This window comes from Aspergillus welwitschiae (genome assembly GCF_003344945.1).
Source record: "Aspergillus welwitschiae strain CBS 139.54b unplaced genomic scaffold BDQ94scaffold_4, whole genome shotgun sequence".
NCBI classification, from domain to species: Eukaryota; Fungi; Ascomycota; class Eurotiomycetes; order Eurotiales; family Aspergillaceae; genus Aspergillus; species Aspergillus welwitschiae.
Genome location: NW_020798698.1, coordinates 656,849 through 682,403, shown reverse-complemented (window position 1 = coordinate 682,403; position 25,555 = coordinate 656,849). Strand labels below are relative to the sequence as shown.

The 25,555-nt window shown below is 49.6% G+C and overlaps 13 protein-coding genes across 13 annotated transcripts; 9 read left to right on the top strand and 4 right to left on the bottom strand.

The window, feature by feature from the left end:
• Positions 1-270: 270 nt before the first annotated feature.
• BDQ94DRAFT_166713 (uncharacterized protein) lies at positions 271-1,572 on the top strand (the record flags this gene model as incomplete). The annotated part of the gene is made up of 3 exons (XM_026770610.1): positions 271-354; positions 412-726; positions 784-1,572. The coding sequence occupies 3 exons, from the start codon at positions 271-273 to the stop codon at positions 1,570-1,572; spliced, it is 1,188 nt and encodes a 395-aa protein (XP_026630544.1).
• Positions 1,573-1,663: 91 nt separating this feature from the next.
• BDQ94DRAFT_182834 (protein kinase-like protein) lies at positions 1,664-2,612 on the bottom strand (the record flags this gene model as incomplete). The annotated part of the gene is made up of 1 exon (XM_026774252.1): positions 1,664-2,612. The coding sequence occupies one exon, from the start codon at positions 2,610-2,612 to the stop codon at positions 1,758-1,760; it is 855 nt and encodes a 284-aa protein (XP_026630543.1). The 3' UTR covers positions 1,664-1,757.
• Positions 2,613-3,531: 919 nt separating this feature from the next.
• BDQ94DRAFT_166711 (uncharacterized protein) lies at positions 3,532-4,320 on the top strand (the record flags this gene model as incomplete). Its single annotated transcript, XM_026770609.1, has 2 exons — positions 3,532-4,139; positions 4,221-4,320. 2 exons carry the CDS (start codon positions 3,532-3,534, stop codon positions 4,318-4,320), a joined length of 708 nt encoding a protein of 235 aa, XP_026630542.1.
• A 608-nt stretch (positions 4,321-4,928) lies between these two features.
• On the top strand, positions 4,929-7,487 carry BDQ94DRAFT_157059 (GcvT family protein; the record flags this gene model as incomplete). Its single annotated transcript, XM_026768693.1, has 1 exon — positions 4,929-7,487. The coding sequence occupies one exon, from the start codon at positions 4,929-4,931 to the stop codon at positions 7,485-7,487; it is 2,559 nt and encodes an 852-aa protein (XP_026630541.1).
• Positions 7,488-9,269: 1,782 nt separating this feature from the next.
• Positions 9,270-9,600, bottom strand: BDQ94DRAFT_166709 (uncharacterized protein; the record flags this gene model as incomplete). The annotated part of the gene is made up of 2 exons (XM_026770608.1): positions 9,270-9,281; positions 9,358-9,600. 2 exons carry the CDS (start codon positions 9,598-9,600, stop codon positions 9,270-9,272), a joined length of 255 nt encoding a protein of 84 aa, XP_026630540.1.
• Positions 9,601-11,241: 1,641 nt separating this feature from the next.
• Positions 11,242-12,479, bottom strand: BDQ94DRAFT_157058 (uncharacterized protein; the record flags this gene model as incomplete). Its single annotated transcript, XM_026768692.1, has 2 exons — positions 11,242-11,500; positions 11,557-12,479. The coding sequence occupies 2 exons, from the start codon at positions 12,477-12,479 to the stop codon at positions 11,242-11,244; spliced, it is 1,182 nt and encodes a 393-aa protein (XP_026630539.1).
• Positions 12,480-13,117: 638 nt separating this feature from the next.
• BDQ94DRAFT_136569 (uncharacterized protein) lies at positions 13,118-14,533 on the top strand. Its single transcript, XM_026764890.1, has 3 exons — positions 13,118-13,550; positions 13,619-13,847; positions 13,910-14,533. The coding sequence occupies exons 1-3, from the start codon at positions 13,198-13,200 to the stop codon at positions 14,090-14,092; spliced, it is 765 nt and encodes a 254-aa protein (XP_026630538.1). The 5' UTR covers positions 13,118-13,197; the 3' UTR covers positions 14,093-14,533.
• Positions 14,534-15,228: 695 nt separating this feature from the next.
• BDQ94DRAFT_136568 (uncharacterized protein) lies at positions 15,229-16,118 on the top strand. The gene has a single exon (XM_026764889.1). The coding sequence runs from the start codon at positions 15,360-15,362 to the stop codon at positions 15,885-15,887; it is 528 nt and encodes a 175-aa protein (XP_026630537.1). The 5' UTR covers positions 15,229-15,359; the 3' UTR covers positions 15,888-16,118.
• Positions 16,119-17,158: 1,040 nt separating this feature from the next.
• BDQ94DRAFT_166705 (uncharacterized protein) lies at positions 17,159-17,674 on the top strand (the record flags this gene model as incomplete). Its single annotated transcript, XM_026770607.1, has 1 exon — positions 17,159-17,674. One exon carries the CDS (start codon positions 17,159-17,161, stop codon positions 17,672-17,674), a length of 516 nt encoding a protein of 171 aa, XP_026630536.1.
• Positions 17,675-18,887: 1,213 nt separating this feature from the next.
• lysB (homoisocitrate dehydrogenase lysB) lies at positions 18,888-20,466 on the top strand. The gene is made up of 4 exons (XM_026776818.1): positions 18,888-19,005; positions 19,078-19,118; positions 19,184-19,353; positions 19,423-20,466. Exons 1-4 carry the CDS (start codon positions 18,975-18,977, stop codon positions 20,264-20,266), a joined length of 1,086 nt encoding a protein of 361 aa, XP_026630535.1. The 5' UTR covers positions 18,888-18,974; the 3' UTR covers positions 20,267-20,466.
• A 950-nt stretch (positions 20,467-21,416) lies between these two features.
• BDQ94DRAFT_136565 (uncharacterized protein) lies at positions 21,417-23,407 on the top strand. Its single transcript, XM_026764888.1, has one exon. It carries the CDS (start codon positions 21,451-21,453, stop codon positions 22,966-22,968), a length of 1,518 nt encoding a protein of 505 aa, XP_026630534.1. The 5' UTR covers positions 21,417-21,450; the 3' UTR covers positions 22,969-23,407.
• Positions 23,050-23,422, top strand: BDQ94DRAFT_90595 (uncharacterized protein). Its single transcript, XM_026776817.1, has one exon. It carries the CDS (start codon positions 23,130-23,132, stop codon positions 23,343-23,345), a length of 216 nt encoding a protein of 71 aa, XP_026630533.1. The 5' UTR covers positions 23,050-23,129; the 3' UTR covers positions 23,346-23,422.
• A 221-nt stretch (positions 23,423-23,643) lies between these two features.
• On the bottom strand, positions 23,644-25,233 carry BDQ94DRAFT_157055 (aminotransferase-like domain-containing protein; the record flags this gene model as incomplete). Its single annotated transcript, XM_026768691.1, has 1 exon — positions 23,644-25,233. The coding sequence occupies one exon, from the start codon at positions 25,231-25,233 to the stop codon at positions 23,644-23,646; it is 1,590 nt and encodes a 529-aa protein (XP_026630532.1).
• Positions 25,234-25,555: the final 322 nt, after the last annotated feature.

Below are 25,555 nucleotides of genomic sequence, written 5' to 3'. Positions count from 1 at the left end.
GTATTTCCAGGGGAAAGACATTGGGCAATACTCCCCTTTTTATATCAGAAAGTATGTATCATGGCACGTCAATCACCTCTTGATGTATACTCCTAGTTGATCCTGGTGGAGGCAAGTGGCAGCCAATCAGCGCTGTCTGCTTCCGAGGGCGGGTTTAGCGTTGAGATGCAACATCCGAGACTCGGTTAGCGTATGACTAAATGCAGTTATTGGGGGCCATGACTACCACTCATTCCGAACCCTTCCAGCTGGCGATTCCCTTCAGCCACAATGACATCGACTGACTCGGGTCCTGGCAAGTCACGGCGGAGATCGAGATTCGGGTGCCGCAATTGCAAGCTCCGGAAACTCAAGGTGGGTGCCCCTAGCACCTCGTAGATAAACCATCTCCACTGATTCATATTCAAGTAGTGCGACGAAAGCAAACCACAATGCAAGCGATGTAGTTCATTCGGAATAGTATGCAACTTCCTATCGACTACCACCCCGGACCTCCACCCCATTGCCGCTGACACGCGACGGTCATGGATGGTTCGAGGTGCAGCAGCAGCAGGACCGCAGCCCCCACTCACCAATGCCGTCTGGACATCAGACACATCGACCTTCTATCAACTAAATACCAGATGTCAAGACTTTATCACCCGGTACCTAGGACGCAGCCTCATCACCCCCGATGATCCAAACATGGGACATGTGAATCGCAAGCTCCTAGAACTGGCCTTTACCGTAAGTTGACCATTCCCTCATAAGCTCCAATCTTGGATACTGATCACCATATTGTAGCATCCCTACTTGATGCACGCCTCCCTAGCAGTATCACTTACCTACGACCGCCATCTGAACAGCCCACAAAAAAGCCACCGCACCCTAGAAGAATGCTACCACTGGTCACAAAGTACCATCCTTTTCAACAAGAAGCTCCGCCAACAAATAGACCCCAAAGACAGAGACCCAATCTGGGGTACTGCAGCCGCGTTGGTAATCCTAACCTTCTCATCCCCTAACGCACGCACTCCGGAAGAATCATGGCCTTTGAACCCCTCTCCTTCCTCCCATCTGGACTGGGTGCATATGAATAAGGGCAAAATGTCCTTGTGGGATATAGTCAACCCGCTGCGATCGGATAGTATCTTTCATGTCATGGCGGGGACGTTCGCCTATGTGCATTCGCCGTTGCCTGAAGGAGGTACAGAGGGTATACCGCCGGCTTTGGCGGCGCTGTGTGGTATCACGGAGGATTCTACGGCTAAAACGAACCCGTATTTCCATGCTGCTCATGCGGTAGCGCAGATCTTGGAGGTTGAGGATAGTGAAGTTACGATGGGCCCGGTGCAGATGTTTATGCGGTGTATCCATGGTGGGTTTGAGGGATTGCTGAGAGAGAGGGATCCTGTGGCGTTGGTGTTGCTGTATCTGTGGTATCGCAAAGCTGGGCGCTGTATCTGGTGGATTGGACTTAGGGCTCGAGTGGAATGTCCTGCTATTCGGTTGTATTTGCAGCGATATCATGAGGGAAATGGGGCAGTGTTGGGATTGCTTCCAGAGGGTGGTCTTGGGGATCAGTGGAATTAGTAGTCCCAGAGACACATGATAGACTAGAATTCTGTTGCTAGAGGAGAATTTTACGTCTTCTGCTTACAGATGCAATAAATCACATATATGTCCTAAACAAGCCAGTGTCTCATTCAGGTCGCCCTCCGTATTGTCCATATAAACCTACACAGCAACAGCTTGCCCTCACCCACCCGTCTCATCTCCTATATTCTCTCCAAAAACTTCTTCGCCCTTTCACTATCCAGATCCCTGCAAAGATAATAATATTCCAACCAAAACTCACGAGCGACACTATAATCAGGCATATACCGTCGCAACAACGTCTTCCATTCTCTATCCTCCTCACTATCAGGAACCGAAGTGCAGACATATTCCCACCACACAGGAAAATACCCAGCCGTCTCCCAATCAATAATCCCAGTAAGCTCACCATTTTCCACCATAATATTCACATTCGTCAGGTCACCATGCGTAAAAGTATAAGGCATGGCAGACGGCATGCACTGTCGAAGCCGTACTCTTGCAGCCTCTGGGATCTTCTCATTCAACCCACGCTCCATCTCAGCCCAAAGCTCGTCATCAGATGCAAAAGGACCGCGGGGAACCTCGTTTGATCCCTCGTTCTTGAACAAGAAGTTGGAAAACACTGGACGACCACCAAGACATTGGATTTTATCAGATTGCAGAGTCCGAAGTTGCTGGAGATACTCAGCGGTTTGTTTTGCAATTTTGTTCTTTTCGTCTATTGTCAGTTTGGACCAGACGTTGCTCAAGGGTTCACCGGGGATGCGCCGCATTAAGATGAGCGTGTGTTTGCCCTCTTCCCAGGATTCAATGACAGTGGGAACGGGAATAGAGGTTTGCTCCTGCACGAACTGGATATTTGGTACCTCGGAGGTTGGAAGGTTGGAACCTCGATCCTTTAGGATCACCTTTGAGCCGATTGACCAGACGCCTCGGTCGCCGGCTTCGTAGAATAATTTGAGGTAGCTTTCGTAGCTGCAGTATTTTTGGCGTTCAGGGGTCCAGCTGCATGCTGTGCAAGGGGTTGAGCTCATGGTGGATGGATGGGTAGTGATAAATGGTAATGGTTTGGCGGGAGATACTGCAAAGATTCAGATGGAAGGATATGCGTGGGCTCAGTTTCAGTACTGCAGGAACTTGGTAGTTATAAATAGACCTTATTCACCCTTAGCCTTGTAACCTAGCTAACCCTTCTCTGAAAGATAAAATGGAATGAATCGGTGGCCATGGAGTGCCAAGTATTCAAGTTCAGGTAGCTGCATCACGGAAAGCCGCGAATAACCTTAGATGGGAACGAGAAAAAGATATCCAGCATTGGAGAAATGGATTGTGTCTTACGTATGAGTGGTTGAGTAGCGTGCCACTCGAGCAGTGTTGACCATAGACGCGTCCAAGGGATGGGAGTTAGCCGCATAAAAAGACATTAGTGTAGACATAGCATTTCACAATGATTGCCGCACACGCTACATATTCTACTCTTATTAGTGGGCTTGCCTATGCGAAAGCAACATACCTATACTGCATTTCGTGAAATCCGGACTTCACCGGATTAGTGTAGCACTAGGACTGTTCTTCTACCATGTGGCTGTATTTACGGCGATATTATGGTGGGAATGGAGATATATTGGGGTTCTCCCAGGGGTGTTTAGGGGAATTTGATAGGTGGATTTAGTTGTGATGCTAATGGCGTAGTATGAGGGAATATGACACTAGTCAAGAGCAGTGCGCTGGAGTGACAATGATTGCTAGCGCCTAGTCTACTATTACCCAGATAAGAGAGTGGTGATAACAACAATTAACTGGGTATAACACACAGCCCTTTATATTAACGTATCACATCATCAAGCCACATGAAAGCTAACTTGAACCCGCGCACTAGCCCTTACAATCCAATCCCCAGCATCACTATCACTATCACCATGTCTCAATAAATCATCAACAATAGTATCTAAAATGACCAGTCATCCAAACTCCCCCTTCCACCTCCGCCCCGCCAAACCCTCCCCCACCGACCACGCCTTCATCCTGTCTGCCTTCGACTCTTCCCTCCCCCTCCTGGCCTCCATCGGCAGCCACGAACAATGGGGCTCAACGCCCTTCTCCCAACGAGGAGACTTCCCCCAAGAAACCCTTAAAGAACTTGACCAATCCGAAGAATATCGCCTAACTGGCAAGAGCAACATGGACGGTCTACGCATCTTCATTGTTGAAAGAAAATACCACCATGATGATAAGGAGCATACAGGGTCTCTTTCATCCCACCTGCGAGTTACGTCCGACGGTCAATGCTTCCTTCCAGTAGGGTTTGCCTATGTTCGCGAGAATTGGATTCCTAACTATGTGAAATCACAACATCACCTTCCGATGCCAATCATCCATAGTAGTACTGAAATTGGTGGGTTTCTCTATCTGGAGGTTATGGTTACGGATAGTCGCGTGGGTCGGCTCTGTCGCGGGGCCGGAGCGGCGCTTATTAGGGGCATGAGGGAGTATGGGCAAGGAAGAGGGATGAAGGCCCTATGGGTGGATGGATGGGCGGGAAATGAGAGAAAATTGATCAGGTTTGTTCTATTCTTATTCTCTCTTCTTCTTTTATTTTTTTAAGAGATTTGAAGTTGTTGGTGTTAACATATCTGTAATAGGTACTATGAACAGCAAGGGTTCCGAGCTGTCGGGGATTGGAGTCATACCAGGGCGAACAATGTGCCGTGGATGGGGACGTTGATGTGCATGGAGATCTAGCTGTAATTAAGATATTAAGATATTGGTCTCCTTGTTGCACTAACTACAATATCTTATCGGAACCAAGAATCACAACGAGTAATCAGCATTGATTGTCTTGATGTTAACCCCGCACAGCTGCATCTGGTTCCATCCCCGCCTCGCATCCACGGTCGGAAAGCTTGCAGGTCATGCGAGGGTGACCACGGATACTATCTACTTGTCTTTCCAAATGCGAGCCAATGCACAAGACGTGGCCCAAGCTTCCAGGCCAGCTTAGCACCGCCTTGCCCCTTTAGGGCAATGTTTCCATGGCCCAAGCAGCATCAGTGCATGAGAATCCGGGTGGAGACGGTTCCCTGGCCCGATCCCCGCCTTCCATCCGATCTGCTGGCCTGTCTTATCATTCCTGCACCTCAACGGTTGCGTTGCCCTTTTCGAGTATCCATCATCCATGATCGGCTCGGCCACGGAATCCTTGCCGGTGCTGGTCCGGCCAATCTGGCCGGCTGCTACGCTCACCAGCTGTCACTAATAGCTGGACCTTTCGCCAGGGACTGCTCACAATATGTAGGGCAGATTATCCTGTCAAATCAGCAGATGAACATCAATTCACAAAAAGACGAAAGATGGCAGCAACACAACGTGTGGTCATCATAGGAGCTGGAATAGTGGGCGCCAACCTCGCCGATGAACTGGTCACTAGGGGATGGCAGGACATCACCGTCGTCGAGCAGGGCCCGTTGAACCTGCCGGGCGGCTCAACCTCGCACGCTCCCGGGCTGGTCTTCCAAACCAACGGTTCGAAGACAATGACTCGTCTCGCACAATATACTGTTGACAAACTCCAATCGCTAAGTGATGAGAATGGCATGCCGTGTTTCAATTCGATAGGAGGTCTCGAGGTGGCCACGACGCCGGCCCGAGTCGAAGAGCTCAAGCGCAAGCTCGGCTATGCGATGTCCTGGGGTGTTGATGCGCGTCTTCTAACCAAGGAAGAGTGTCTGGAGAAGTATCCTCTTCTTAACAAGGATCTCGTGCTAGCTGGTCTCCACACTCCGACCGATGGTCTCGCGTTAGCTGCCAGCGCAACCCAGCTGCTTATCGCCCGGACCCAGCAGGCTGGGGTCCGCTACCGAGACTCGACGCTTGTTACAGGCATTGAACAAACAGGATCTCGTGTGACGGGCGTAAAAACCTCCCAGGGTATCATTCCTGCCGATATCGTCATTTCCTGCGCCGGCTTTTGGGGCGTCGAAATCGGAGCCATGGCTGGGGTCGCCATCCCTCTTCTACCACTTGCCCATCAGTATGCGAAGACGACCACCGTGCCCGCTCTAGCGAACCGCGACGTCAACCACCGTCCGAACGGAATGAATGCGAGTATGCCCATCTTGCGGCATCAGGATCAGGATCTATACTACCGGGAGCATGGAGATCAGGTGGGGATTGGATACTATGGACACCGTCCAATGCCGGTGGTGGCTGCGTCCTTGGGGCAGACTCCGGAACATGTTGATGAGAAGCACATGCCCTCTCGACTCGAGTTTACGGCCCAGGACTTTGCGCCCGCCTGGAAGGCCTCGCAGGAACTGCTACCTGTTCTCCGCGAGACCCAATTGGAGGACGGATTCAACGGCATCTTCTCGTTTACCCCAGACGGGGGGCCCCTCGTTGGACAAGCCTCTAATCTCGATGGTTTCTATGTAGCAGAAGCCGTCTGGGTCACCCACTCCGCCGGAGTCGCGCGAAGCATGGCGGAACTGCTCACAGACGGAGCATCCACCATCGATCTCACGGAGTGCGAACTATCTCGCTTCGAGGAAGTACAGCTGAGCCGGGACTACGTCAACGAGACCTCGCAACAGAACTTCGTAGAGATCTACGACATCCTCCATCCCCTTCAACCGAGAGAATCTCCCCGCCAGCTCCGAGTAAGCCCCTTCTACGAGAAGCAACGAGCACTGGGCGCCTTCTTCCTCGAACTCGGCGGCTGGGAGCGCCCATTCTGGTACGAAGCAAACGCACAGCTCCTCCACGCCCTCCCAGCACAATGGCAACCACCTCCCCGAGACACCTGGTCATCGCGATACACCTCCCCGATCACTGCCGTGGAAGCATGGAAGACCCGCAATGCCGTCGCCATGTACGACCTAACCTCCTTCCACCGCGTACAAGTATCCGGACCCGGCGCAGCCACCCTCCTGCAGCGCCTCACCACAAGCGACATCACCGCCCCTCCCGGCGCCATCACACACACCCTCCTCCTCAACAGACAGGGCAAAATCCGCAGCGACATCTTCGTCGCTCGTCTGGAACCCGACCTCTTCCAAATCGGCGCCAACACCGCAACCGACGTCGCCTACTTAGCCGTTGAAGCACGTCGCCAGAGACAACACACCCCGACCCAATGGGTCCAGGTATCTGACATCACCGGCAGCACTTGCTGCATCGGCCTCTGGGGCCCTCGCTCACGGGCCGTGATCCGCGCCGTTTCCAACGACGACTTCTCCACCACCGCTCTACCCTACATGTCCGTCAAACGTGCCACGATAGCCGGGATCCCCATTACCGCGCTCCGCAAATCCTACGTCGGTGAACTCGGCTGGGAAATCCAAACCAGTGCCGAATATGGTTCCCGTCTATGGGATGCGCTCTGGCAGGCTGGTAAACCGCACGGGCTTATCGCCGCGGGCCGTAGCGCTATGAACGCCCTGCGACTGGAGAAAGGGATTCGGACATACGGAGTGGATATGACAACGGAGCATGATCCGCTCGAAGCGGGAGTTTTTCATCTAGTTGATTTGGACAAGAAGGAGGAGTATGTGGGCAAGGCCGCGCTTCAGAGTGCTGCGCAGCGGAAGCAGCCTCCTTTGAGAAGGCTGCGGTGCTTGACTATTGATGATGGGCATTCTATGGTAATGGGCAAGGAGCCTGTATATTTTGGAGGGAGGCCCGTCGGGTATGTCACTACTGCGGTGTTTAGTTATACAACAAAGAGGCCCGCTGCGTATGCGTGGCTGCCCGGGAGAGTTCGTGAAGGGGATGCAGTTGTGATTGAGTATTTTGGGAGGCAAGTTAAGGCAACGGTGTCGGCGGATCCGTTGTTTGATCCACGGGGGAGCAAGTTGCATCGGGAGGATACGGGTGCAGATGGATTTGAGACGCCGTTGAAGAATCGCTTGTAGGGGCGTTGCTTGGATGCATTGAGGATGACATGAGATATGATGAACGATGTAATTGAAGAGCTATAGAGATTAGGGAGATCATCTGTATATATTCTGCTCATCTGCAGTAGATCCAACCACGACGATCAACAGACCCTTCTATTCCAAACCCAAACCACTGCGACTCCATAGTAGTACTGGTACTAGTTTGATGATCCCCTCCCTCCCATCAACTACATCGAAATTCCTGATGCCTTCCTTCACTCCCTCGCCCCCTAATTTTCTTCAAAAAAGCTCCCCCTCCCCGCATTCCATCAACTCCGACTCCTTCACACGAGCATGCAAGGTGTCACTTACCACCATCACTGCAGATCATATCTGCCTGCATGTCTCCACAGCCTCCAATCCCAGTATTGATTCATTGTAACCGTTACTATGTACATACAGGCATGTTTATAGACATACTAGTGCTCTCGCAGAAGCTTGATTCATACATCATATGACGTTAAAAGTAACGCTGCCATCCTTCGCCTGTTCCTTACCATGCACTATCCTCATTGAAGGCAGAGCAAACTTGGAGTAGTATGAGCAGGTCCTGACGGCCGCCGTTGTGATTGGTATCTTGCTATGAAGCGCTAATCTTCATTGGGACGAGAAGTCTCCAAGAGTGCACAATGTGGTGTATCTCCAACATACAGTCTCCTTCTTCAAATATAGGATATTCACTCCCCGGATTACACCCGTGACCGTTCACCATTCCATCCGCAGCTTTGCATCAGTTGAGTTCTGCTCAACACGATGGCCCAACCACCACAACCGCCGTTCCGAGCCCTGAACGAGTGCTACCCAAGGAAGCATATTATACTAAAAAAACAATGAAAGGATCAATCAATGATGCAAAAATGAAAAACATACAACAGAAGGGATTCGCTGGTGGTCACCCACCCAACTACTAACCTCCCGGCGTGTGGCTTAAGTACGGCTGAGCGGACGGGAAGCCCTGTTTTCCACACCCTGTGGTCGTATGTGTTTGTATACTCTTTTGAGTTATTCTTAAAGTGTTCCAGTCTGAGAGTAATCTACTCGACACTACCTGGCCCGCAGGCATGAGGTGTGGCGTCGGATAGTACGGAGCAGAAGACAAGCCATCTCTCAAAATATCAAACCGGGTATGGCATACATGCATTGTTCAAGGCGAGGTGTGTGCATGCAGAAGAATGAAGGTTGATGTTTCCCGTTCTCGATGGGTTGAACCTACAGGGTAGGTAGGATAGTTCAGCTACGCCACCAGCGATTGATATATGCCGTGCCTATGCATATAGACTGAGCTGTAACGTATCGGAAACTAGGCTACCCCCAGCGGTGAATAAAAATGTAGGGTATGATACTCATATATGTATGTGTCTCTGTCTAGGGCTCCTTGCTGATCCGGGATCGGCCTTAGGGCTGATCCCAACCAAGCATGGCATATCATCGTGTGTTGGTCACCGCCGGGGGTTGGCCTCATTCTCTTTTTCTAGGTCTCCTTTTGTGACAGTTACATTTTTCCTATCTGTTATGAAAAAAGGTGCTTTATTCACCATAAAATATGTGGATTGATAGTCATTTCGTGGAGTGCTGCTAGTTCTGATATAATAAGAACTCAAGTAGACACACAGAGAGGAGCAAAACGAGTGGAACCCGCTTCTGGCCGGCCGAGCTTAAACTCCATTAACAATAGAGAACCCCATACAACGACCGAAGCTATCAAAATTGCACTTATCCATCCCTTGGTACCTCGTCTTTCCTGTAAAGCCGCGCTTTTTAACAGCAGAGCTAGCGTTGCCAGCTACATTAGCATGATGCTGGTAGTGACGACCCCTGGTTATTCGTGATGAAGAAGGAAACTTACCACAAACACTCCATTGACTGGGCATCCAATGAAACAGGGAGTTGTGTTGCAGCATACTTCCGCATCAGTAGCAGCCTCGATACTGTTTGTAACATCGGCTGCGTTGACACTGTCCGCAGCATTGGCAGCACTGGCAGCATCCGCAACGTCGGCCGCGTTTGCAGCAGATTCTTCTCTCTGACGCACAACTCCCGCCAGGCCGAATCCAGCGAGGATGGGCACAAGGACCATGGAGAACTTCATGATGGACAGGGATATGATTCACGGGAAGTGACTGAGGGATAGACGAACGAACAAGAAGATGGTTGAGTAACAAAGAAGTTAATGGTGGATGGAGAGGATGTGTTTGATTGTGTTGTGTAGACTAGCAATAGCCGGGGTGATGTAGCCTTTTTATGTCTGAAGGCGAGGAAAGGATTACTTGGGATAAAATAAGAAGAGATATTTCTGACTCTTCTGAGCACTTTCCTTCAACATGCAAGGAAATTCATTGACCACTCAAGTCGTGTGACTCGTTCTTACTCTCTCTCCCTCTCTCAATTGAACTAGGTAGTGGTGAGAGACACCCTGATCCTATAGGCTTCACCAGATCAAATCGGTTTTTGAGATAACGCACTTGTTTAGGTAAATGTAGATTCATAGGGATGTGGTTCACAGCATGTTGGAAGCATCAAGTACTGCCAGTAGTGACACAGCATGTCTCTCGTTTGAGAATGACCTAGCCTGAAATTGGAAGCAGACGCTCAGACAAATCAATGTATTTGCGAGCCATGATATACTGAACATACCCTAGGCAGAGTATACCAGCCTGTTCTTCGCAAAAGGATTTATTCTCAATCATGGTAACATCATAGTTCCGGTGATAGAAGCAAATAAATTCAACTATATGCTACATGTTAGTTGATATAGCCTGTCTCTTCAATTGAGATGATTAGGACTGGTCTTTATCGGGGCTCCACCTACTCGTCGCTACGGCCACCACCCAACCCTTATCTATCATTCTTGTTCAGCATTTCCCCGCCTTATGCAAGGCTTGCGCAAGCCACCATTTGACTTGTCTGTGCTAAAGTACTATGTACTATGAACATTATGGGATAACACTGACACCACTCTCATCATTGATCAGCATGATCATTAAGCCATTTCGCTACCTCTTGAAGAATTCTGTATCATATAATTATCCCTACTGTCCTTAGAAGTTTCGTGCCATCATAATTATCTTTAAGTTCACCTTTGCGCCATCCACCGTAGGGGAGGCACTCCCCATGTGTCTCCTCCCTTCCTTACCCCGTGGGGCCTTTCACTGGGGCTCAGGCATAGTCAGGCATGATATCATCACCCTTGTCATGCACCATGCAGGATGCTGTGATATCTCTAGAGCTCTCGTACCTAGAAAGTCAAACTTTTTTATGCTTCCAGAATTTTACATTGTTATACTACCTTCATATTATGGGTATATCAGCGGCTGATACCAAGACACAAAATGTATCTTCATGCATAGTTTGCTCAGTTAGGCCAAAATCTGGATATCTCTAGGTGAAAGGATCGACATAGCCGTTTGTTTGCCAGTGTTTCAAGGCACCGCCCCTTCCCCTGCTTCGTCAAATCCGAGCTTTGCACACACACATATAGTCTCAATTAGCATCAGACATTCAAAGGCCATCTTGAGATGCGCTTTCATGAATGAGGAACCCCCGTACCTTACTTGAAGATTGTTTGAAAAGAGAGAGTAAAGAGACACAAAAGAAGCAATGGGTTTCTTCCTCAATGAAGAATAACAGAGGCTCATACAACCTCCATTCGACTGAATGACGAATGAGATGAAGCCAACAAAGACTCAGGGGTCTTGCAAGTTTTCTCCCCGGGCTATGCTTAACCTAACTCTTAGTTATCGAATGGATTGCTCTCCTGCTCTACTTTGCGATCGTGATCAGCACGCAGAGTGAGCGCAAGGAGGATAACTGCAAGTTCAGTCATATGTGACTCTTTGAGAGTATTGTAGGGGCCAAATTCGTGCATCGTCAGAAATGATCGAGGGCGTTCTGGATCTTGTAAACCATGCACAATGTATCTGATGTACTCATCGTCATATTCGGCAAAGCTTAGCCAAATTTGATGTCTATCTTGCGAGACATGAAAACGCCTGGGATTCCGAGTCAATTTGAAAGCACAATAAAACATTCTGAACGGCCTGCTTACCGAAACGGAAACTTTCCTGGTGATTGGGGATAATTCTTAAGCCAAGCGACCATCTGGGCACCCTCCTGCATACGGATCTCAAGCCGGGAATGTTCCCGGAGGGCTGCTTTCACTTCGATCAACGCACGAACCTCCCCATCGACTTTTCCTCGAAGATATCCGTCCGTCCTTGCCTCATACTCTGCATCGTTGAACTTGGCTTTGAGCGGCTTCCGGTGGATGGTCCAGGAGCTTCCAAGCGAAGGGAAATAGTCCGTGAGAGCTTGAAGAAAGCTCACAAGAGCAACATTCACAATTTGTTCATCATCGACTGGGGGGTACATTTCGCGTAGGAGCTCCTCGGGCCCCAGAGAGCCTCCCGTGGAAATGGACGCCGGTTCGGGGAAGTCATCGTCGTTACCCTCGGTTCCTGGGGTTACTGGTCCTGTTGCGGTAGTTTCATCAAAGATACTGAGCTGCTCAAGCGAAGGTAGGTTCGATCTAGTTGGTGTCGAGTTGGGCTTTTCGCGTCGTTCGCGGGTGCTTTGGCGCGTGTGCTTCGAAACCGGGGAGAACATGACATTGTTGGAAATTTCGTTGCTTTTGACCTTTGCTGCCTCAATCTGTGAATACTTAACTAAGAAGAAGTTCCCCTCCTCAAGCTTGCCCCTAAAGCTCTCGCGATAGATGTTCCAGGAGGGATAAGACTGCAGCATCTCCTTAGCCTGGCTCATCCACGGTTCTAGGCCAAGCCGCCGGGGATTCAGCTTAGACCTGTGCGAATCCTTGCGAAGAACACGCAGAAGCAAATACTGGCGCAATTTGATCTTCGAAGCACTTGACAATGTTTCTTTGTGGATGTGTGTGTTGAGAACACCCTCCTTCTCTGCCAACTCGGCCCACTTAGTGGCTGTTGCGGGGACATCTCCGGGCAGCTTATTCATGACTTTCAATACAGCTCCGAAGCACTGTGGGTCGTTTTCTTAAGAAAAATATAGTAATGAATGCTGAGATAGCTGCCGCCCCGTTTGCTCCGAGTAGCTAGCGATATATCGTATTTAGCCTACTTGGCCAATACGCTGTGCTAACAATGGACTCACGTAAGAGGCAATCTGCAGAAGACTGAGTAGAGTAGTGGATCATATGAACTATGCCAATGACTACAATTTAAAGGAGAGTAGCGTTGGTCAGGAGAGGAAGTAGTGGAGGGATGAGGAGAAGTAAGGCGCCTACGGGGCCTGCTAGTCCATGAGAGTTGCTATTCAAAGAGAAGCCAAACAAGGCTGGCGGCTTTGACTACTACTAGCTGTGGTGTTGGCCAGTGAAGGTCCTGCGGGATCTAGTGAAGGTGGAAGGGCGTCAGTCAATCATTATGGGATGGATACCCGCCCGTGAATAGATTGGAATGCATCACGAAGAGGGGAAGAAGCTGTCCGTGCGTCTCTGTTGGGGTCTGGATAAGAAGTCTGGAACCCCCCATCTAATTATCGCGGGCGGTAAAAACGGGGCGGTTGCCCCGGAACCGCTCTTTATCTAATCGGCATCCCTCTCCTCCTTCCCTCTTTCCACCCTCCAACTGCCCCCTTCTTTCTAAACGTCCCCCACCACCTCACCTACCATTGATTTATTCGCACTTGGGTATTCTTTACTGCCCCCCCTGAAATGTCGGAAAGTAAAGAACATCAAGCTCGGCGGCATGCTATCAAGGCCGTCGCGCAAACCATCTCGAATCGTCCGGAAAATCGATACCAGCACAAAGACTTGGATCACCTCCCCATTCAGATCCTCCCCATGCCCCTGTCCGCCGAGGGGGACCCATTATTCGACTCTGAATATTTCTGGCCCTACCAAAAGTCCCTCCCGAACCCTGATGAGGAGATAGAATTTTCGCCCTCCAGCCCGAAGGAAGCCTTGGATCCGATGGACGAGGCACACATCCTGAGCTACTATTTCGGGCATTATATCACCGATGCCACACTTATCCACAAGGTTGATTGGCAACATAATCCTAGACAGTATGGTCGATTCCTGTCCACGGCACAGAACCAATCTTACGACGTACAAATGACTGATTTGTCTCCAGGCCCATTGAGTTTCCATGTTCCCTCTGCGAGCTTGATATTGAGAACCCCTTCGACTGGTGCGTGGGTGGTATAACCGGTATTCCGGGTGGGCCTCGGATGAAATGCTATCTACTCGAGAGTGTGAACGCGGACGATGAGCAGATCACCCGTGGGGAGATCCTATGTATGTGTCAAATCATGATTACTTGCCTCCGTTCCAAAAAGTATCGTGCCCATCAAGTCAGTCCGGTGAGTGATGTCATGTCTTCTTTCTGTCTCATTCGAACTCCTGTGGCTAACTCACCCAAAAGGTGCTACTCATTTCCTTCGTGGGTCCAAGACATGCTCGCATTCTCCTGGGCCATCATGATGGCACCAACCTGGTGATCCGTCAATCGAAACGCTTTGCATTCTGGGAACAGAACATCCCCGACTGGAAGATCTTGCTTCGATGGTGGTGCTCGTCTGCGGTCGGGGATACCATTAACGGGTAGCGGAGGCTTAGTACTCCCGTGATCCTTCTCTCATCGAAGTTGTTATCTCTGTTTTATATTAGTTCACGCATGATCTGGTCGGTGTTTATTGGTCTGGTTTGGTTATACCCAAGGAATGTGGCGGGTTTGTGGCGTTTAATGGATAGGAAGAATTTTTGGTCGTCTTTCGAATACAATAAGGACAACGTACATCTTATGTCTCTCACGATGGATTGGAGTTGGGGAGTACTGGGAAGGCCATGGCTTTAGAAGATAGTCCCTTTATTATCTGTCAATAGTGTTGTGTTAACACTATCATCTTACTTCTTCTAAATACAACAATCTAGCTTATCTAATCCAGACGCTTCAAAATTACCTTGATAGCCTGAGCCTAAAAGAGTGGCCGTTCTCCCACTCCAATTGCAACTTAACCGAAGACATGATGATGTTCCAGAAATGAGAACAGAGCGACTTAATTATATCTTCTCAGTGCGCGAGCATCGGCGAGAGTAGGAGCGGGGATGGGGATTTGGAACTCCCAACAAGATCATCTGCGGTCTAATGATAATCAATGATGACAGACTGGAACATTCTACGGTTACTTGCATCCCTTAACTGCGTAGTACGTTGGGTGTTCGCATTCACTCTTATGGTGGGGTTGGTGGGGTCGTTGGTAAGGGCCTGAGAGAGACAGAAAGGACTAAACAGTGAGTTGGAAGCTACTAGGAGTAACAATCGCCGTATACTAGATCTAATATCGCAGTGGTATCCTACTCCTACTTTAGCCCTAGCATGAGAAGTCGCGACACACGAGAACGAGGAAGTTCTTTCCTCATGGGTGTCTATCAAGGGAGTGGGGCTTCTGCCCCGTGCACAAACAAGCAATGTCACCGAGCGACTTTGACAGGAAATCTGATGCTCCGATCCATAGTGCCTTACTGCTGAACATGCCAGGGGTTTCTTTAGATGCGATGCTGCCAGCCCACCTCACCCCAGTACCCACTTATCAGTTCCGCGGGGCATTTCCATAGGACCTGATAGGCCGACTGGCAAACCTCATGTTCAAAGTAAATCCGGGCCGATGATCCTCTCCCAAACGAAAAGCTTCATTCATCCATGCCGTTTTCCAACTTCCACCGCTTCTTCTTTCCCTCTCCCGTCGTTACAATTACAGTATACGGGATATACCACGCATCTCAAGGGGGAAAAAAAAGAATATAACATTGGAGAATCAAGAGACACCAGGAAAGAAGAGAATAAAAGAAAAAGAAAAGAGAAAGAAAACTCAATGGACATCCCACACCTCACTGAAACACCAACCCCCTTCCCAAACTGCTGTTTATCCATCTCCAGCACCCTAATAGCCCACCTAGCATGGCTCCTCCCTAAAATGCCCGCATTCACCCTGTCAATAGGATGTGGATCCGGTCTCCTGGAAGCCCTAATACTGCATAACCATCCTAACCTCCAAATCACCGGAATAGAAGTCTCCGCGTCAGTCAACCGCTACCTTGCAGAAGAGAACTTCGACGTGGTCAGCGGAACTTGGGATCTGTATGCGCGTGCGCCGCAGGCGGCTGCATGGATGTTTGTTTACCCGCGTGAACCGAAGCTGGTTAGCAAGTATATTGAAATGTACGCTGATGATGAGAATGGATCTGAGTCATCGGTGCAGATGATAGTTTGGTTGGGGCCGCGGGCGGATTGGGCCGATTATGAGCCATGCTTTCGCAATTCGTCGTTCTCAGACGTGTCTATCCCTGATGAGGTGGGGATGATGGAGTTTGAGATGCTGGCTATTATGCGGAAGAGGTAGCGGTGTGTTTGAGACTATCGCAGCAAATCTATCAATTTGGTCATCGGACGGACAGTGGGAGGGATATCTCTGGCCCCTAGCAGCGGGTAGATACTAGGATGGATGCTACTAGTGGCTTCGCTGATGTTTACGACTAAGTACTAGTACTACCTAATGCCAATTTAGGCTGACCGGTCGGTCGTTAAACTATCTAATTGAGCATGCTAAGTCATAATATAAATAATCAGTGACATAAGAGAAGGCTTAAATCTCCCTTGAAACTAGAGCATGGCCTCTTGGGCAACCCGCTACAGGGTATACCATTTTGGGCAGGTATCTTCCACTTATTCTAGACTGGATTCTTTAGAATTCGTAGTAATCGATGTACTGGAACTGACTCTATCCTTTCTGCAAGGCTTCTTGCTGGCCACCATGATTGGAAGTTGGGGTCTGCTACTCATACTGCGTCCAACATTGCTCATTGCTAGAATCCAGACACGACACTCCCCTTCCCCTGTCATGCATACTGCCGGATTTCCACGTCACTCTGTATCCGGTGCTACAAAGACGGGTGGTGGCTTGCGTGCACCTTACATTACGTGTAGCGAGAGCTATGCATAAATGATAGCTGGTAGCCAATTGAGAACGTAGGATACATCTCTTACCAAACAATTGCATACAGAGACTTGCATGTCTAAGCATCCAAGCAGACAAGCCCGTTCCATCCCTTGAGTATAATCCCAGGAGCATTGGATTGCGTAAATCAACGGAGATCTTCCCGCGGGGTTACAAAGGCAATATATTGGCTTGAGCGCTGGCAGTTGATGGTATCGCATCACATCACGTCATTAAAAAAAAAAATCGGTATGCTTGTGTAACCTTACCCCCTGCTTTTACTTCAGCAGATAATGATCAGCAAATTCCCTTAGATGTATTCCTGTCTTGATGCCTAAAGTAGCTACACCATAGACTTGCACCCGTAAAAACGCTACCACTCGTTACTTGATAACCTATCTAGAAGAGACAGAGGGGGGACCCGTCACACTAACATGGTGATCAATACCAGCCTTGCGTAGCCCAGCGAGGATCTGCAAACTACAGGAGGTCCATTAACTACAGATTACATACTACTACCTCACCATTGTCATGGGTTATAAAAAGGCTCAACTGTCCCGAGGGTAAAGAGAGCATTCACCAAGCTCAACTCGCCATCTTATCATCTCTCATTCTACTACATCACTTTACTCCTTCTCCAACAGTCATCCACATCTTCTAGCTCCCATACCGCCAATATGAAGGTTTCCATTGCCCTTGTGCCCCTCCTCGCCGGGCTCGGACTGGCAGGGCCCATGCACAAGAGAGAAGAGCATTTTACCGGTGGCACAGACGCTGCGAACAGCATCAATGGCGCCAAGAGCATCGGCAGCATTGATGCTGCGGATAGCATCGACAGCATCAACAGCATCAATGGCAGGAGTATCGAGAGTATCGACAGCATAAATGGTGCCCACAGTATCGATGCTGCAGATAGCATTGACAGCATTGACAGCATTGAGGCCGCCAACGCCGCCAACGCTGCTAATAGTATCAATGCTGCGGATAGTATTGATGCTGCGGATAGCATCGACAGCATTGACAGCATTGAGGCCGCCAACGCCGCCAACGCTGCTAATAGTATCAATGCTGCGGGTAGTATCAATGCTGCAGATAGCATCGACAGCATTGACAGCATCGAGGCCGCCAACGCCGCCAACGCCGCCAATAGTATCAACGCTGCCAATAGTATCAACGCTGCCAACGCCAACTAGAAGGGTGGATGAAACAACATCCCTATTTCGAATCATAGCCAGCCAATCTTATTCACCCAGTAAGTTATACATTCTAGATCACATCATGATCCCCAAGTTCTAGGCAGCAGCATGCTAACAATGATATATGGCGGCAAAAGATGGACACTATGTGGCTACACCCGATTCGCAGCTCCTAGAAGGCGCTAGGGGATGATCGATCAATTCAAGTAAACGACTTTGCTCGTTTTACGGAGCAACGAGCTTTACACTCCGCTGATCCAAACCAGTTCCTCTCGTTACAATGACATGATGATTTTTTTGGAATTTAAGTAGCCATTTACCAGGTCTAATATGCAGTAGTTAATGGAGATGAGCTACATTTATTATAATTGCCAGCAATTTTTCCTACTTCAGTAGAGGACTAAGCCGTTCATTGAGCCCTGGTAATGAATATCATATATCACCAACTGGTGTATCCCCGAGTCCAGCTATCTTCAAGCATAAAAAGGGTCTAAGACCAAGCAACGATATCGAGGCCCTCCACTCGGACTAACTCTTGCAGACCATCTTCAGTTACCACACGGAATAATCATCATTTTGTGCACGCCGCTAGAAAATCTATATAAAAATACCAAAAGTAGGCTGGCATGACTTCAATGGCTTGTCAAAGCTGCAATTATAAGCGCCTCTCGCTTCTGAGCCGTCGAGAGCACACCATTCCGTGTCCCTCTCTTCCACATCCTCGCCTTCCTTGAGCCCATGATCCAAAGCAAAAGTCCCAGCCCTCTAGGCCAGCACCCGTCCCGACCTCTGGCCGTCCAAGTCCGAAGCTGAAAAGCACATCCAGAGTAACCGTTTCTGGCAAAATATGAGATTCTCGTGCAGTCACAAAATACATCAAATAGTCTCCGGCCTGTCCCAACGGCTCTATACTCAATGCACTCCTCGTCCTCCGAAGGAGGGCCGTGATATGCTGTGCCAAGAACACTTGTATCTGTGCTTGTAGGTCATAGTAATGCGGTTCCGAGTACAACACCAAATATCGAATTTATCACAATATTCACAGTAGTCTTAGTAAGAGAAAGCCAAGACCTGACGCTAAAGAGCTATATACCATATGATGAATAGCAGTATCCTACTATATTACGGAAAGCCATACCCGCCAGGTGCGCATATGTGGTCAGTGCTCATCACGTGCATCCCCGCGGATGGGGCTAAACTAGCGGGAATCCTCCGATCACGGCGTCCGTTAAGCGGATGTTTTTCTCCAGCCAGCAGGAACTCTCTTTCTTGCATCCCCTTTTGCACGGTATTCACAATGGCTGCTGCTGCTAGGACGCTTCGCATAGGTCAATTGCTCCTCTCCATCTCTTAACGTTCTTCTCCTGCCCGTCTAGTTGCTGACATCTTCTCTCGTGCAGGTCTCATCCCCGGTGACGGCATCGGCCGAGAGGTCATTCCGGTGAGTCACCACCAGCAAATAGCTTCCTGTCGAAACACCAATTCTAACGAAACGCTCTTCATCAGGCCGGCCGGAAGGTTTTGGAGTCTCTCCCCTCCTCTCTGAACCTCAAGTTCAGCTTCGTCGATCTCGATGCGGGCTTCGATACCTTCAAGCGCACCGGTAGCGCTCTCCCCGATAAGACGGTCGAGATCCTCAAGAAGGAGTGCGATGGTGCTCTGTTCGGCGCTGTCAGGTGAGTGCTACATTGATATCTCCTGTGCTTGTTTATCACTGAATTCCCCCCTAACTAATCTCTCTGTAGCTCCCCTAGCACCAAGGTCGCCGGCTACTCCTCTCCCATCGTCGCCCTCCGTAAGAAGCTTGACCTGTACGCCAACGTGCGCCCCGTCAAGACCACCGCCGGCAGCACCGACGGCAAGCCCATTGACCTGGTGATTGTGCGTGAGAACACCGAGGATCTCTACGTCAAGGAGGAGCAGACCAAGGAGACCCCCAATGGCAAGGTTGCCGAGGCTATCAAGCGTATCTCCGAGAACGCTTCCTCCCGCATCTCCACCATTGCCGGTGAAATCGCCCTCCGTCGCCAAAAGATCCGCAGCGTTGCTGGTATCGCTGGTCTCCGCACCGAACCCATGGTGACCATCACCCACAAGTCCAACGTTCTCTCTCAGACCGACGGTCTCTTCCGTGAGACCGCCCGTAAGGCCCTTTCCGCCGACCGCTTCTCCTCTGTCCAGGTTGAGGAGCAGATCGTCGACTCCATGGTTTACAAGCTCTTCCGTCAGCCCGAATACTACGACGTTATTGTCGCCCCCAACTTGTACGGTGATATCCTGTCGGATGGTGCTGCTGCCCTGGTTGGTAGTCTGGGACTGGTTCCTAGCGCTAACGTTGGTGATGGCTTCGCTATCGGTGAGCCCTGCCACGGCAGTGCCCCCGACATTGAGGGCAAGGGTATTGCCAACCCCATCGCCACTCTGCGCAGTGTTGCCCTGATGCTGGAGTTCTTGGGTGAGGAGACTGCCGCTGCCAAGATCTACACTGCTGTTGATGCCAACCTTGATGAGGCCAAGTTCCTTTCTCCTGACATGGGCGGTAAGGCTACTACCCAGGAGGTTTTGGATGATGTCCTGAAGAGGCTGTAAAGGGTTGTTAAAAATGACTCTTGATGTACAAATAGCGAGATAAAAGAATCAAGCTTTTAGAGCGAATGTGATGTCAATTTTGTTTACAACATTGAAGGGCCTTGCAATAGTGGATGACTAGAATTCCTTATCACTGGAATAAATATCATCCTACCTTACTAAGATTGAGAGGTCGACCGGAGATTGTACCAGGTAAGATGGTAAGAGGGGTAATTCCATTGCTTATATTTTTGTGGTCCCGTGAGCAGGAGTAATTCAATAAAAGGCAGTCTAGATTCGCGATGGCACGTGCCGACTATATCCAGGTGTTCCGAAAACATGAGGCGCAGCAAGAAGAACCAAGGTGGACAAATACCAAAGCGACACATCCTTGTCTGGCTCACCATGCTTCTCGTTGATCGCAGATGCAGTGACACGTATTTGGCCATCTGTCTGAAGGATTCTGACAGATCGCTCATTGCCATTATAGTCGATGGAGTACTCCGTGGGTAGATCGCTACAGACTACTAAAGTAATCGGGGGAATTATGTACCTACTAACTAGTTACTCTGGACTCTGCACTCCTACTAAAGATGCGCCCAGCTTCAGCCCTGAGTATCGCAGTCCCAATCGGGTATCGGGTGATGCGGCTCGTCTCGTCAGCTGAACTCCTGAACAGACGGACGGTTCTTTGCTTTTTAGTCTCCCTCCTGGTTTGTTTCACCCCGGCTCATCCTCGTGCCTCGTGCTGAACATATCCCAGCCTCACGCTTGTGGATGTGGGTCGGCGGAGATCGAACATCAAGTCAGTTGTTCCTGGCAGCGTTTTCCCACCAGATCTACTGCTAAGACCGATCTAAAGTAACTAATTAAATCGGTCGGTTGGTTCCTATCATGCGGCCAGTTACCGCCAGGGCCCCATGACCATATACCCACCGAGAATTCGATCCATAATCATACGCTAGGGAGATACCGAGTTTGAGAAAAAGAAAATTCCACCACATGGAAAGCAGTTACCTACCGAGGAGCAGCTAAGAACTGCACGGAAGCCTCCAAGACATTAAACAACTGTCCCAGTCAGGGAGGAACTCTCCTAGCGTGGGTGAGGCGGTGCACGGGCGGCACCGTATAAGAGTGGAGGACATCCTGCGAGGGAGACGGCAGGACCTACTATTTGATTGGGGCGCGTTCCACTCCCATCCACAATGCCAACACGAACGTCACCTCAGCAAACTGTGCGGCCTCCCCGCAATAATAGAACCTCACAATTTTCATCGCCATTACCATTCCTAGCGCGCCTCCTCGTCAGGCTTCGCAACCTTTGCAGCACAAATATGGCATCCTATACGCTGAAACAAGTCATCGACAAGGAAAGATTTGGTTCAGTTAGTGACGAACAGCTTGTTGAGCTTGTATATCATCAGTTTAAACCTGTCATCGAAAGACTCAAGAATGTGGAACAAAACATCGAGGGGGACGATGCGCATCCCCAAGGCTTACTAACCCGGACAGGCGTGGAGGGGAAATCAGATGAAGATAATCTCACCCCCTCCCGATATCTTTTCAACGAAGATTACTCAGAGGTGAATCGAACCTTGACTAATGTTCTTGCGGTGCGATGGCTGCTCGACAATGATTACAGCACCTTCACCTGCCATCAGAAGGAACCTATAAGGTTAAAGAGCCCAACATTCAATGACTTCCGCGAATTGGCGAACCATATTCGAAAAGAGCCGGATTGGCTGATGGCCCTGATTGTAGCTCTGGTTCTGGGTGACGTGGGTAAAGACCATGGGCTAGCTAAAGAGGTGCGAGCCCGACTCAAGACCACACCAGAGGACATGAACCATGATACAGTCCTTGAAAAGGCCCTTGAATTGAGAATAATTGATACTCCGTTGGATCTGCTGCCGGCTCCTCGACGAGATGATGTACTTCGAGGAGTGAGGCTGGGAGCCAAGCTCAATATCCCGCAGCTGGCCCAAGGTGAGAACGTTCCAGGAAGCCTGCAATGTCTTCAAGATCTTCGAGGCCAGGAAAGTGCCTTTGAGTTGAAGTATCTTGAGATCATGTTCGATGTGGCTGGTGCAGGGGCGCATGTTGATGCCTGTGGTTCAGTGCGGATGATTGAGCCGGTCTGTCAATCATTTCTACTTACTTACAAGATTCTGAAGCGCGTCATCTCAAGAAAGATCACTATTCAGGAAGCGTACAATCAAGTCCTGCAAAACCGAGGCCGTATCTTATCCGAAAAGGGTTATCCAAAGTTATCCACAGATGACAAGCAAGAGCGGGCCCTCTTGCGTCTGTATGCAATGGGCAGGGTAGCAGATATCGACTTGGCAGAGCGCTTCCGCAAGGCCCTTCTCGGACTCCCTGATGATCATAGAGCTGAACTTATCAAAGAGCTTAATCAGAGCGGTCTGGAAGATGAACAAGCTGTAATTCTTTATTACATGCCTGCATTGTTTGCGGAGTTACTCCGTCACACCCAGCAGGCTTCCGAGGAAACGCAAGTAAAAGCGCTGACGTCGCTAATGGGCTTTATGAGACGCACATATATCGGAGCGAAGAATGCTCCCGGTGAAATGAACCTTATTATTGAGTGTGACGTGTCTGGAGCAAAAAGCAAGATTCAGGCACCGGGATTCCCGGAAGATCTTACTGGCTTGGATGAATATACTCTTCCGTCGTTGGGTTCTAAAGATCCTCAATTTTGGTAGCCTAGCGGAAAGAAATCGACTTTTATAAAGCATCTTTGTTCTTTCTCGGGCTGTTGTCGAGGTCAGACAACAATTGGAGCAGCTTTCTGTCCACTCTATGTCACATCACGACTTGATGCTATTTTTGGTCTGCTTGCCTCTTCGCTCCGGTTTGCCATTTTATGCGAATGTTCTTTTTTCCTTTCTGGTTGGGAAAGGCCGATACCTTTACGATTGATACGACATTCATGACACTACGAATGGCGAGAACTTTGCTTTTCATTGTAAGGATCTCAGAGGAATCAGAAATCTGGGTGGTAGTATTATTGTGCATGCTCTATGATACCACTAGAACGCATCGACCATACACAGTGGACAGACAGTCTTGCCACGTTTAGCTAGCTTCTTGACCAACATTCTACTTGCTTCTCACCCAATTCGTATATTCGTTTCTTATAATAGGGTCATCACGGTCATCTCTAATCCTGCTACTATTTGCTACTACGTAAAACTTCAGTGGCAAGGGTGACATGGGGCCTAAAGCCCCTGACGGAACCCCCGGAAGACACCCAAGCCATTAGGGTAATGCGAGGCAAGCACCAATATTGGCCGATTTTAGATATTTGAAATGCATTTGGCAATAATTCATCTGCTCCAGCAACACCAATGCATCGCCCAACATTCATTTACTCGGATTCATAGTCCAAACTCCCCACTCACAGCCTCAGCAAACAATCTCACCCCCTCCTTCAGATCGCCCTCCTCCGCAGCCGCAAACGTCATACGAAAATGCAGATGGCCATTCAGATGTTTATTCGAAGCGAACAGCGAACCCTTAGTTACAAGCACGCCCTTCTCCAAAGCCTTAGCTGCAATCTTCTCCTCCAGCCCAACTATCTGCGCACCAATCTCCTCCAGCGACATTCCGGACAAGCTTTTAAGCTCTGGATGCTGTCTCCAGTCAATCTTAACCCACAAAAACATGTCGAACTCCGGTGCATTCCACTGCACAATCTTCCTGGGCAAGTAGCAATCACAAGCACCAAGGAGGACATCCCGCCGCCACCGATACTCTCGCGAGAGATTAATAAGCCACGCGGTGAATCCGTCATGTCCCCAGTTCTCATCGAGCAAATGCCAGAGCATAAGCTGGGAGGGGCCGCTAACAGCTAGAGTGCTCACTTCCTGGTATGCAGTGAACTTGTCGATGATTTGCTTGGATGCAGTGACCCAGCCGGCGCGTAATCCGGGAGCGAGAATCTTGGATGCGGAATCAATACGTACCACGCGCCCGGATGTGTCTAAAGTGAGGTAGGAGGGAATAGACTCAGTATGAAATATCCGAGCGGCTTTGTCATCTCCAGATGCAGAGCCATTGGCATCTTGGTCGTGATCATAGTAAGGGCCCATCCTCAGGAAATAGTATGGGTCATCCTCAATGATTATGAGGTCATGTTTTTCTGCAACATCATAGATTGCTCTGCGTCTTTCCAGGGGTTGGCTAGCTCCTGTCGGGTTCTGACCCGTAGGGATGGTATACAGCACGCGTGGTTTGGGAGATTGAGCATCATTCCAGGAGGAGAGTACCTCATCCAAGACATCAGGTCGCAAGCCATTCGCATCCATCTCAATCCCATGAACCCTAACCCCGTTCAATTCGGCACTTTCCAGCGTCCCCGGGTACGTATACTGCTCCGCTACAACAGTGTCTCCACGATCACAGAAAATGCGAAACGCTGCCTCCGTCGCAGCAGTTGCACCACAGGAGAGGAATGTCGCCCAATCTGCATACCGCGGATCGTGAACGAGCTCAACATGCTCGGTAATGAAACGGAGTAAGTGTGCTGATCCGTTTGCGAGGCAGTAATTTAATGCGATTGAGAGGTTGTATGTTGCACCTTGTTTGGAGATGCTGTACGCAGAGTGGCCCTTTTCCTGCCCGTTGGATAGGTGTAGATTGGATTTTGTTGTAGTTTTGATTGTAGGCACTGGAGGAGCCTCGCCCAGGGTTATTGATTCCCAGGGATAATAATCCGCAGTTGGTCGTCCTGTCCCGAGAGATATGATCTTGCGCGGACCGCTTGGACTAGACCCCTTTTTCAATGCTGAGCCGGTAAAGTTCCGGCTTTCGATGCTGAAGTGATCGTCGAATCGTTTTGCAGGCGGTTTTGCACGGGTGTAGGGTGATTTGTACAGATCGGAGGAGACGGAAGGGGCAATTGTGAGAGGGAGAGGAGGCGCGGCAGCACGAAGGGCTTCGATTTCAGTGGATTGCAGACGTGCCATTATCACTAATGGATGTTGGGCTGAAGTGCCGATAATCTGCAAGGTATTCTTCACGACGTCTTAAACGATGGTCTTCTCTTATAGATTCGGGCAAGATAGCTAGCTAGACTTCGTTTATCTTGATATCGGAGAGATCGGAGTGATGTACTCGAACACTCCGAATACTCCGCTCCTCGTTGTCTTTCGCGTATCGCGCCTTTTTCCTTTCCTTTACTCTTGCTGATCTGTCTGGGTGATCTTCATGTTTATAATATGGTGCTATAGTATGTACGCAGCATACATATGTCCACGCGCGGCTTTTTCTCACAGTCTATCGTCACCG

Excerpts from the sequence above, each read along its gene's own strand:
- BDQ94DRAFT_136569 (XM_026764890.1), top strand. The coding sequence starts at position 13,198 with ATGTCGGAAAGTAAAGAACATCAAGCTCGGCGGCATGCTATCAAGGCC. Across the intron at positions 13,551-13,618 it reads TGGCAACATAATCCTAGACA|GCCCATTGAGTTTCCATGTT; the intron begins GTATGGTCGATT and ends ATTTGTCTCCAG. Across the intron at positions 13,848-13,909 it reads GTGCCCATCAAGTCAGTCCG|GTGCTACTCATTTCCTTCGT; the intron begins GTGAGTGATGTC and ends CTCACCCAAAAG.
- BDQ94DRAFT_136568 (XM_026764889.1), top strand. The coding sequence starts at position 15,360 with ATGGACATCCCACACCTCACTGAAACACCAACCCCCTTCCCAAACTGC.
- lysB (XM_026776818.1), top strand. The coding sequence starts at position 18,975 with ATGGCTGCTGCTGCTAGGACGCTTCGCATAG. Across the intron at positions 19,006-19,077 it reads TGCTAGGACGCTTCGCATAG|GTCTCATCCCCGGTGACGGC; the intron begins GTCAATTGCTCC and ends TCTCTCGTGCAG. Across the intron at positions 19,119-19,183 it reads TCGGCCGAGAGGTCATTCCG|GCCGGCCGGAAGGTTTTGGA; the intron begins GTGAGTCACCAC and ends GCTCTTCATCAG.
- BDQ94DRAFT_136565 (XM_026764888.1), top strand. The coding sequence starts at position 21,451 with ATGCCAACACGAACGTCACCTCAGCAAACTGTGCGGCCTCCCCGCAAT.
- BDQ94DRAFT_90595 (XM_026776817.1), top strand. The coding sequence starts at position 23,130 with ATGCGAATGTTCTTTTTTCCTTTCTGGTTGGGAAAGGCCGATACCTTT.